Here is a 12,413-nt window from a genome sequence, read left to right on the forward strand (position 1 = left end):
AGCCAATCTATGGTAAAATATACCTTATCAGAAGTAAATTACCCGAAGAAACTATATTTCTCATGCTTTCAGTAGTAACGTCACATCTTACATTAGAATTAGGGTATGTGTATAGCCACAAGCCTTTCATGCACTCCATAAATATGGGTGTTTTGTGATGGTGGTGTATTTCTTGTATTGGTGGCGGTTTTTACGGAAACAAACCATCACCAACTTTTATCTCTATCTACCAAAGGCAAAGGCCATACTTCTATTTTAACGAAGATGGCGCAGCAGTCTGTTTCAATTTTGCCTCGCATGGACAATGCCTTATGGTTGGCCTCTAATACAGAGTCTTACTTACACATTATATTGTTATGGTTAAAAGGAATTTTACCTCTAGTAAGCAACTTCCGACACAAATATCGAAAGAAATTACCAGTTCAGAAAAGTTATCGCGTACTAACGGAGCTTGGTAAGTTTGTAAAGTGCATGTGCTCAAACCTTTAAGCCATGAAGAACGTGTATACCCTCATATTGAGGATACTAAAAATTTATGTCTAAAGTATTATTTTATCCATATTGTATTTTGAAATAAAAAATAAAACTCTTTCGCTATAACTGGTGGTACCATTTGAAAAATGCCCACCAAGGCTTACACAAAAAGCGTTTCGGAATACATTAAGAAAGTATAAGGGGGTCTTTCTGGAGGCAAACTCGTGACTTGACGTAGAAAAATGTTTTTCCCGACGTCAAAAATTCTTCGTTCGTAATAAGTTTTGTGCTGAATGCTTTATTTCTCGGGCCGCTGACCGAGGCCTAACGTTTCAGGGTTAGTACTATAAGGAAGAACGCGATACTAATGTCTCTAGAATAAACCTTGAGCGCCCAACTCCAAGGATTTGCTATAAATAACGACGACAAGCGGTTTAGACTGTTATACGTTATATAGCTTGGCTTGACCATAGTACATTCTACACTTGGACTCGCGAAACGGGTATTCGCGGCAAAACCAAAAACATTAATCATTGTGGGAAGTACGAACGCGCTCTAGGCTCCAAACTTTCACTCTAGATTTACTAAATCATAGTTGACGTTTTGGATAGCACTCGCGTATACGTAAAAGGGTTGGTCAGAGATCCAGAGAAATGTTTCTCACTCCTATAGCACCCATAGCGTGCCCTCAGTTCAGATAGCTTAAACAGATACAGGATGGTTGGTCTGGGAAAGTTTAATATAGCTGGCAAGCTATAATATTTAAAAGACAGTCGGTAAGTGATGAGCGCCTGGTGAAATTTACCAATATTAAAAATTACTAATCATGTTTTGCAAGATAAAAGCTCTCAGGGCGTTACTAATAGACCGACAGATTGAGCAGCACATTTTCTATTATAATAACATCACTGGATTCGATTAGCTGAACCATTCCGTATGAAAACATTTCATATTAAGCATATCGCGCGCTCTCGAGTCAAAAAGGGTTCCAATTATAATCCTCCTTGGTCTTTTTGAATCATCCCAGTGGTGCTAGAGCATTCCAAGCTACTCTAGTGTACACCGAATTTATTTCGAGCAATCCCTTGGAATAAGAATTACATAGGGGAACAATTTCAGGGTAGATAGAAACAATTCTTCACTGGAAAATAATGGAAAACCTTTTATGTTTACAGATGGGAGGGAAATCAACAGAGTTAAAAAATAAATAAGAATAAACAAACATCAATAAATTTTAAATTAGAGGGGAGATACCAACCCTTTTTTAAATATCCTGTAGGTAAATAAGTTTTTATCCAACTTTTTTTCGTTTACAATTAATTTTTCCCTTCGCTTAGGCTTAGGTGTTTATTTAGCGAGATAAAAACTATGCGAAATTATGGGAAGGGTACCCAGGGACAACTTCCTACGAGAGTTTTAATTTTCTCCTGCGACTCGAGTAAAAATTATCTGGCTTATTAAAAAAACGCAGGCCTACAAGGGTTTAATTTTAAACGTAGTATTGGCTTCCGCAGCAATGTATCACCAACCAAACACCCAAGTTCAATGAGCAAGAGCGCTTACGTGATTATTGGAGAGAAAATGTTAAAAGTCAAATTGAATTTTAACGGATAACGACATGTGATACGGATTAAACTTTTGGAACATAACCATGGATGTCAAAAGTGGTTTTAAATCCTCCTTAAATTAGGGATAAAAGATAAAAAATATATATTCAATTTTCCTCTGAATATATTTTAATATCTTTCTCATCAGCGAATCGATTTTGTATACTTCACTTTTTTTTTCTTTCATGGCTTTGTCTACCAAAGCTGTTTTTATTAATTTAACTTGACCTTCAATACTATTTTTTACACTCATAAATATTCTTGGGCAAATTAAATGTACTCTCAAAATTATAGTAAGGATCGTGGTAGAAAGGATCTAAAAACCTTAGATTTTTCCGGAAGCGGATCTCACCATCTTAATCCTTCTGAGAGAGGTAGAGCCCCGATTTTCTAACATAAGTAGTTTGGATGGGAATAAAATGGGGTAAAAAAGGGGGTTTTCTATACAGGAACAAAAGACTATACACCCTTTCTCCCACTGGTCCTTATTCGAGCTCCTTAAAGATGTCTAGGGGGCGTTAGTTTCTTCCGTTTTTGGTCTTCAACGATCAAACGATAGTACAGTGGGCCTCCCGTTGGGTAGTATATACGGCTTAAGTATTGCCGAGGCTTAAAGTATCACTTTCGGAGGACCGGATAGTGGAAATCAATGTCGACTATAAGGACTGAGAGTCTGCATGCACGAGCATACTCTGGGACGCGAAAGGACTTCGGCGGGTTTGAACTTATCTGGACGTTCCCGCCACCAACGCTGTCTCTCTCTCTCCCTCTCTTAGGAACGCCAGTTGGAAAGAGCGCGTCGCGTCAAAGGAAAAGAAAAGGTCATCTTCGACGGAAGCTCAGGATCTTATCGTCGGAGATGGGGGTAAGAGGTGTAGGGTGCAAGGGTGGATCTCCCTCACATTTGTTCCTCGAAATGGTGGGCTTCCTTAACGGTACTAGCAAGTTTTCGTAGAAGACATAGTTAAGAAAATTACATTATATACTGTAACCATTTGCCTATTACAATTGGTCCTTCTATGCGAGAAAGGACTACTGAAATTATAAAGTCTATTTACCTCACTTAATAACTCGCTTCACGTAGAGTGAGCAAAAATGAAACCAAATAGTTTATTCTGATATATTCCAGGAATTTCAATCCATTGGAATTTCTTAACCACCCAATCTGTAGTTTTCCGTTACGCCCGTTTTGAACGATAGAAAGTGGCTTGGTTTCCCCTTTGGTCCGCATTTATTTTGTTTAGTATTCTTGGACTCTCGAGGCGCACTCCGTTATTGCAGTAGAAACTTCTGCCTTTTGTTTATGATAGTCCTTATCGAGTCAAGGCTTACCGTTATTCCAGTACTGTATATAGCTTTTAACGTATGTCGTTTTCCACATAACCCCCAGCGTAGTATTACTTTACACATACACTGTTGAGTGTCATCCAACGTAACGCGTTTTCTACATTGATAATGGATCTCCTAGGACATCTATAAGCGTTTTGTGAAATTATTGCAGATCCTTATCCAAATATTTATGTTTAAATACTGATTAAAAGTTCAAATATATGCCAAATTATCTCCCAATAGTCCGATATCCTCCTTGACGCTTCAGTGAACAGTTTTACACGAGATTCTATTTACAATACACTACTGCAGTTCATAGACTTCTTGGGAATACTCAGTATTGCTTAAGAAGCTTAACGCACGATTTAAGCGGATAATCTCAAGCTCTAAGACTCGCAATGGCAAAAAGAGGCCCTTATTACGAGCTTATTAACTTCTGAAGGGTGTGGAAATATTGTAATCGCATAATCGATATGTAATAACTCCGAATACGTTTTTTCTCCACCCGCGAAATACATTCTTCCAAAGAGCGAAGAGAATTATAACGCGAGGAGTAGAAGCAACTACAGGAATTTGTGTATCGTTCATGACTTAATTCGACGGTGAGGGAAACACACGATATACGAAAACGAAATCATTATGGTAAAGGACTCTCTACTCTTCTTAGTATATAATTCTTTCTGTCCAGAGGTAAAAAGATATGATAATTACGGATCATTATTCGCTTTGGTGCATGAAACGGTGGTTAGGCTTAACAAAAAAAAACGGTAGAAGATCCGTGAATGGTTGCTAGGGGTTATTTCCTTCAGGGTGGAGTCCGACATTTTCGAATTCTTTTTTATGGAATCGCTTCGTTTCCGATATAGAGGGACAACTACGCACGACATACCCGGCCTCTTCCTTTTATTAGTTCAAATTTGCGAGGGGTTGAGGGTCACGAAACCGTGAAACTAAAGTCCGAACCTACATGGGTCTAGTTACTTTCCCTAATAAAGGAAATTTACATGTAGATTTGTTCGTGGTGAAAAGCGCTAGGTAATTAGTATTAACCCAAAATTATTTTCGGAAAGTATTTTGAATGAAATCATAAAGTTGTAGCTTGTAACTTATTGAATTTCTGACTTAATGAAAGAGTAAGAAGAGTGGAAATGTACTCACAGTTCATGTCAACAGTGACCGCCGAAGAGGAAGGCACGGAAATATTGTTATTAGAGGCTTGGCAAGTGAGAACAGCCATCAGGTCGTGTCGTTGCAGTTTGGGAATGACCAGGACATTCTTGACGACCCCCAGGGACGTCGTTTCGAATGTATCGTCCAGTAGTACCGATTCCCTCCACCAAGTCACGCTGGGAGCCGGTTTCCCTGTGTATTAAGAGTTCTTATTATTAAAAGCCAGCAATACAATGTCGGTAAGCCTGAACCCCGGGTCGTCTAACGCCCAAGCGCGTGTTTTCAGTGAGATTATCCAATAGTAAAGGCTTCGGACCTAGGACAGGCTTCCGAACCCTAGTACTATATTTCTGGCTAATAGCTTAGGCGGTATTAAAAGAGAAAAATCTGTCCTTTCAAAATCGCAATGACCATTCGGTTCAGAGAGATAGTTTCGCGGTATCTGCCTTTGAGTTTTGTTGGATAAATAGGACTAGCTATAAGCTATTAATCGAATCATTTGTTAAATAGGTTAGCGTATGGGAAATTAATCAAAAACAAAGTAATTGACCCAAAGACAAAATAGATAAAGCTTTGAAGTCGAAATGAAAGTGATTACACTTACCCCCTTCGGCTTCGCAATTGAGAAATAATCTTTCTCCCTCATTAAAAGGTCCGATTAAACTTTGAAGAATCTCTCCGTTTTGATCCATGATAATCGGTTTCTTTGATGGAACTGAAATGAAAACAAAGTACTTAAGAAACTTGAATCCGTAGTAATTTCCCTTTCTCTCGTATAACATCCATTAAGCTGTACCCTGACCCTCTCTGAAATCCAACCTTTCCAGAAAACAATAAAACTTTGAAACCAGAGCCCAGGACCAAACGTAAACAGAGCAGGTATAGAAACTGATAACCCCACCAATACAGGTACTTGCACACCATCGTCCGATAACGATTGCAATAATTATCATTGGGAAGATTGTGATAATAAGTAATGACTTCCTCCATTGTACTGTAAAACTTGACCACAATGGCAATGATAACGTGTAGAAAAGTATAATTTTCTCTTAGCCTTTTACTTTATTTACTCGATTCTGCATTTGACTAATTTGTCAACTCAGTCTTCATCTTTCCTTATACAGGGTGTGACTCATCAGTAACTGTTGCGATTATCCCAAACTAATAGGTATTTGGCACCGTTTCCGGTCAACCCCACAAAATATTTAAGTTGCGTAGAAACTGGACGACGGCGAAGAGAAACACCCGGTACAAGAGTTAAAATGAGCCGCATTTATTTGAGAATATAAGAAATCCAAGCTCGTTGTTTAGCCATGGACTGTTTAATGACGCGAGTTCTCCGGCAGACCCGCAGCTTTAGCCCGGGCTTTGGATATCAGTTCGTCCGTGGGTGGATGGGGGTCTGAGTTAAACCCAAGATCGAGGTAATTTATAGGTGGAAGCGACCAAGCGGTTATAGACTTTAACGAAACAGAGCTAGCTATACAGCGCGCGTCGAAATTCAAGCGACACAAAGCAGTTTCCAATTAGGTACGCCTCATTAAGCGTTAAGTTGAGCCCCGCTTAAAGGACCAAGGTTCTTTCCAGTCCTCTTGTTTGTCAGTCCCGACAAACGACGCCGACGATCGATCACAGAGGCTTACGATGAGTATAAACGTCTGCGTCGGGACCTACTAATTCACTTTCTTCCATGTCATAGATAGGCCTAAACTATTTTTTCTGGGTACCCCTTCGTAAAGCTTTAACCTAATAAGAGATTAAAAACTTCCGAAAATTATATCGTAATTTAGAAACCACGTGTTAATGAAATAGTTCAGGCATAGCGCGACAGTGAAGTTTAGAGACAGGGTATAACGGAATTTAATTTCAGGCATACACTGTTTTTGGTAAGCTATATATTATTGATCCTTATAGGCAAAAATATTTTATGACCGCCATTACTTTAAATTTCATCAGATTAAAAATTCGGATAAATATTGTCAACTTACCAATGATGCTTAGAATGATGTCCGAGTTTCTCGTTCTGGCCCTCTTGAAGTCAACTCGACATCTATAGACGCCTTCGTCCTTCTCAACCAGTTCCTCAATCTGCAGAATGGCTGGATGGACACCGGTGTCCAGGAAGGCTCTGTCTCTAAGAGATTCGGCCACTACTCTATGTGCACGATGGACGCTACTTCTTCGACCGTCTATACTGTACAGCGGACTCTTGGATTCATCTTTGTACCATAATATTAACGCCACGTCGTCTTCCACATTGGGAGGCGTAATATTACATGGCAATAAAACTTTGCCACCCGCCACCGCAGTCATCTTGATGGCCGTTTCTATAATAATTAATAAAAATAAAATAAAATATGTTTAAAATAAGTTTAATAACGTTTCGGGAAATATTTTCCTTATTAATAACCAAAATATTGAACGTTCAGTTGAGGCGGAACAGAAATATATAGAATCAACGCTGCAGTTAGGTAAAATTTCTAACATCAAATTAGTAGTAAAAATATATTCGCCAAAACATGACTTAATCCAGGAAAATAATTAACAAAATACCATCATTTGTAGCATGTTCCCATCGTTATTGAGAAAGTTTTAATTGCGAAAATTGAAGCTAAGGTTTAATTGTATTGATAAATTGGTTCTAGTACATAGGTTAAATTTCCAATTAAAATGAAAAATAAAGCCGCTCTTACATTCTAATTCTATAACCTTAACTTCAAAGGAGTTCTTGTTTTAACTATCTTAATTCTTATTGTAAAGTTATTTTAAGATAAACTCATGTATGTTTGTCGTTTGGGAAGGTTATCAAAATCTAAGGACTATAGCTATTTAAAAGACATCAAACTACTTAAATGAAAGCACTTAATTTTATGTAAGTTGTTTTTAACAAAATCTATTCGAGTATACTCGTCTTATAAACTGAGCTAACGTTGGTCCTTCCTCCTTGTACGGAGCTGAGATGGAGTTGAACTCATTATTTTAGATTCGAGGATGCGGAAGAATTTCTCTCGAGTAGACGGTGAGGGATGAAATAAATGAATCGAGATGAGAGAGACAGAGGCAAAGGAAGAGGGATTCGGAGAGGCTGTGAAAAGGCACAGTTGCATAGATATCAAAAAGATGTATAAAAATACACTTCAAGGTTAGGCGAATCAAGTTGTTACTCGATTAGGGGTAAAACAACAACAAACTGTGATGTCCATAAAATAATCACTTAATAATAAGTACTTAATTGCAATTAACGTCAAAACCTGTCTCATTTGAACTACTCCATTATTATCAGTTTATTTCCCAACCTTCCCTCTCTCTAGCCAAATGTTTTCGTAAAGACGTTGTTTATGTTTCCAGCAAAAGGATGTTTTCACAAACTCCAACATTTACCTGTCAATTTCTCGACCCGATCGATAATTTGCGGATGTAAATACGTATTTTGGATATCTATGGTTCCTGATTTATAACGCCCGCAAGCGAATAGCAGTTCCGAGACTCGCTATGTCAGATTCCCCCGTAATTTGAAAGTGACGAATACTCAGCGCGATTAACCTAAAGTTAATAACTACTAGTTCTCCCATAGTCTAGGGAAGTGGTTGCTAAAAGCTAGGTATACTGAATGACCTCGTTCTAACCTCTACGTTTATTATTTGATAACTTGGAAGTTCGCGAAACGTTTTGCCTTAAGTAATTCCTAAGAAATGAATTTGAAGGGTCAAATTTCAGGGAGAAAGTTAAAATTAATAGGAGAGCATTGTTCAACTATTAAACATATTAAGTATGCAAATATTATAAAGGCTTTATAATATTAATTCTAAATAATTTTCAATTTCAAAATTATAATTGCAAAATAAATAAATGTAAATAATATTAAAATGTCCCTATCTAGAAAATTATATGCACTAAAAAATATTACTAGAAAGAATAAATAGAAGAGTAGAAAGATATACTTTATTATTTCATTTATTCCTAAAAAATATATTTTTTCTTGACAATGAGGCTTAGTTAATTAGATACGAATATTTTATTCAAAGACCAACATTAAGACCGACAATTGCAAGTAGAGGATAGGTAAATAATAATGAACTCCAAGAGGTCATTCACCTTTTTGAAGAATTTGAATCGATACAAAAGAGAACAGACAATAAGAGAGTTAAAAAAATTTAATTTATGTTCCTAGCCCTTAGACTTTCGCTAATCCTCAAAATCGATTTAATAAAATATATATAAACCTTAGCGGTTCACCAAAAGTGGGTGTTGAAGGAGTTCAAATCTTATTAAGGTTAAAATCAGAACGGAACCAGGATGCACACCCGTCGGTCGCTTGGATTGGAAGTTGAAAGGGAAAATTAATATCGAACTCAAAACTGCTCCACCTTTCCATCGTTTTGACAATGAACGCGAACCCTTTCTCCCACGCTCGAGTCTCTAACTAAAGCAGACCATAGCGAGGAAGTAGTGAATATGTTAGGCGTCCTGATGGCAACAACACACTGAGCCTATTAATCCCTTTAATATTTGGATAACAATACACAGTCTCTTTGAGTCTAATGGAAGAGACCCTCTAGGTCGACGCTTCCCTATATTGAACAACTCGAAAGAGACACTACACGTAGGAGAATTTCAGAAATTATAATTTTAAATCCAATATTGAACAACGTGAAGTTTCCTTCATTCGTACCAACGCTTTTATTCCTAGATAAGCTGACAGTACGCGGAGAGTTAAAACGTATTATATTACAGAGGTTTCTCTTTGAACTTTGGAAATTATGAGTAGAAAATACAAACTTCAGCCTTTGTCAGCGCGGACAAGCTAAACTAGGATGAAGTATAGATCAAGCTCAGTTATTGGAATATCGAGCGGAACTTTGCGCTGAAATTCGTTAGTTTCTCTAAATTGGACGACTTTAATTGTTAGCAAAATTCATTTTGGAAACTTTGAAACGATTCAAAGAGAGGAAGGGAATTTAGCTTATTAAGTGACACGAGGCTTCCCAACTCGGTTCCGCCCATATTGTGTTAGCGAAATTTGAGACAAGTTTCAGAAGTACACGCTTGTTTGGAAATAGGCCTTTGTTAATTATTTCCAAAAATTCTATATATTTCAGACTACCAAGTAAAGAGAAAATGAATATCCATGGGATAATTCAGTTAATTCATTTAGTGAGATTTATAATACCCAAAGGATGTTAAGATAATTATATTGTTGACTTTTTAACTGTCTAAGACGTATAAACCGGAAACTGGCTATAAAACTAGACAACTATACAGCCTTGGAGCAATGTCTATTAAAGTGTATAGATACGTGATAAAAAAGGAAAATTCAATTATCAGGTCACCACGTTTATATTTCAAGCAGAAATCAATTATCTCGGCTCTTCTAACCATAAAATCTTCGAAAACTATTTAGTTTCAGTCTTAGATATTAAAAATAGACCCTATGGTCTACCGAGAAAACCTGCTATAAGATTAAAGATACTTCATTATTTTTAATATAAAATCTATTTTTGGTTAGGGCATACGCGCCTTTTTATTTACCAAGCAGATTATTCTATGCTCGGGTAGTAACGAAGTGTTTGAACCTAAATAGATCCTATAGATAGCTTTCTTAAAAAATAAAAAAAATATATTGGGGATAAAAGTTAGTATAAGAAGAAGCTTAGATCTAAAATGGCTTAGAAAATTGGCCAAATTAGATTTCGAGCCTTTAAATTAAATTAAGAAGAAAGTCAAGAAAAGTGCCGCTAAGAATAAAAGAAGCGGAAAAAAAGAAGAGAAAAAGTAACAAGAGACCGAGCTCGAAAGAAAAGAAATTTCTAATTTAGAAGGTTGGAGCCCAAATTCGAAACCTTCTTCTCTTTCTCAAAAAGAAAATGGTCAAAACATGGACGTTTACAACCGTATAGGGACTAGAATAGGCACTGCTGGGTTTTTTAATTGTTGAGTCAAACTGCCACCATTAACGGGAGGGTGAAAAGAAAAACATCACCTGATCATTTATCGATTATTTTACTAAACCTATCGGTATAGTGAAACATCCAGGAAATACAGAGCTCCGAGTGATTTTAAAATTCAAATTAGTTTAAGATTTCATACATAATTCGAAATTTTCACTTCCCACCAATCGCGTAACGCCTTGATGTCTTGAAATTTAGCACGAGATTTGATAAGTGACAAGTACGTCACTATTAAATGTCCTAATCCCTAAGCCTTTGAAAACTATTTTCATCATAGCAACTTGAGATGCTTCTAACTCCTTTGTAATTCTTTGAGAAAGAATATTTTACCGGTTGCTTATTTTAATCCCATGCATAAAGGAAGTCCATGTCGAGAAAGAAAGAAAGGGTGTTTGCAATTTAACCCTTAGCAGAAGACGGCTGCAATCCTGAAAAAGAATAAGGAAGACGACTATTCCTTGAAGATAAAGGGTTACCTTGTGTACGTATACACAGTTGCAATCTCAAAAAGACTCGAAAAACCCCATAAAACCAAGCGAATAACCATTAAATTAGTTAAAAGGAAGTCTGAAACTTTGGATAAAAAGATCTGAGAGAATCCAAAGGGGCTAGAGTTAATTTGAGAAGTAGCATCCCGGTCTCATGATTACTTTACCATACACTACGAAGGTGTACTAACTTTAAATCTGAGATGAAAAACGCTAATCAAAATAGTGAACTAAACATTATACGTGGTACCAACTCACGATGAAAAGCACTGAAGAGACGCGCTAGTTTACCTGAGAATAATACTTAAGAAAAAAAGAAGAGTTTAGAGGATCTCACAAGGCTGGAAATGCTAAGCCTTAGAACACTACCTTCTCTAATGAAGGCCTTGTAACACAAGTTTTCTGTTTTAGTCCTGGGCTGCAAACTATTTCCTAGGTAAAGCGCTTTAGGTTTTCTATGTTTCAACTCATTTTCATTGTCGACACAGCTTTATAAAACTGCGCAACAGTGACTACAATTAGCAATATTTTCGAATTGCCAAGGCCTTAGTTTGAGACACAATGGTTACAGAGACGGATTGTGGTACTGAAGGAGGTAGGTTAGTAGTCGAATTGCCCGTTCAAAGAACCCTGGGTACTGGAATTTTATTTTGGGCGATCGACTTGAAAAGAGCAAAGCTTGTCGTCTTTTCTTCTATGCCTGTTCCTATAAGAGTGTTCTTTTTTGGATAAAGAAGAAGAGAGTCACGTTAGGTTCTTTGAATTCGAAGAAAAAGGGCGCAACAGGAAATTCGAGAGCGAAGGATGTTCGAAATGAATGAGGAAATAAAGGGTTTTCTTCCAAAGTTCATGCTAAAACCCCCATTGCCCTTTACCCTTTACCATCCAGAGTCTTTTGTTTTTGGCTAGTACAATGAATAAAATTAAAACCCAACGCTACTTTTAAAGTTTGTATAATAAGTTATGACAAAAACACTTCACGGCGTGACAAAAATATGCACCTGGCTTTATCTTATCGACGATTTTCCTTCAATAAACTTAAGCTCGAATGTTCTGCAAACCTTTATTGTTAGAAGAACAGAACTCTTTAGAATACTCCACGCCCCTTGGCGGAAAATTTAAATTTCTGTCGAGTTGAATGTCCCTAAAAATTCATATGTTAATTTAGTTTTATGAAACAACTGCCGGTTTTAATGTAGTGGATTTATATACGTACTTTTTCAAGCATAAACTATATATTTTATTACATTTAGAACCGAGCTGAACCAGTTGCTATGTAATATTAATATGTTCTATTTTAAATCTCTATGTACATAAGTCATGCGACGCGCAGTAAACAATTTAGTCTGCAAATAAAGAATTTTAGAACTTGTATTTTACGTTTAATTACTTCTGGC

The 12,413-nt window shown here is 36.9% G+C and overlaps 1 protein-coding gene across 3 annotated transcripts in view; it reads right to left on the reverse strand.

The window, feature by feature from the left end:
* Positions 1 to 12,413, reverse strand: part of LOC149661378 (protein turtle-like) — a 123,332-nt gene that overhangs the window by 22,359 nt on the left and 88,560 nt on the right. For all 3 annotated transcript variants that reach the window (XM_089842886.1, XM_089842885.1, XM_089842887.1), the window contains exons 3-5: positions 6,569 to 6,907; positions 5,185 to 5,295; positions 4,569 to 4,772 (exon numbers count right to left, since the gene is read on the reverse strand). In XM_089842886.1, the coding sequence (XP_089699012.1) occupies positions 4,569 to 4,772; positions 5,185 to 5,295; positions 6,569 to 6,907 (654 nt within the window). The remainder of the gene's footprint in view (positions 1 to 4,568; positions 4,773 to 5,184; positions 5,296 to 6,568; positions 6,908 to 12,413) is intronic.

This window comes from Phalangium opilio, unplaced genomic scaffold (genome assembly GCF_054372755.1).
Source record: "Phalangium opilio isolate 3A_F unplaced genomic scaffold, DU_Popi_V2 ptg000070l_1, whole genome shotgun sequence".
Taxonomy (NCBI): domain Eukaryota; kingdom Metazoa; phylum Arthropoda; class Arachnida; order Opiliones; family Phalangiidae; genus Phalangium; species Phalangium opilio.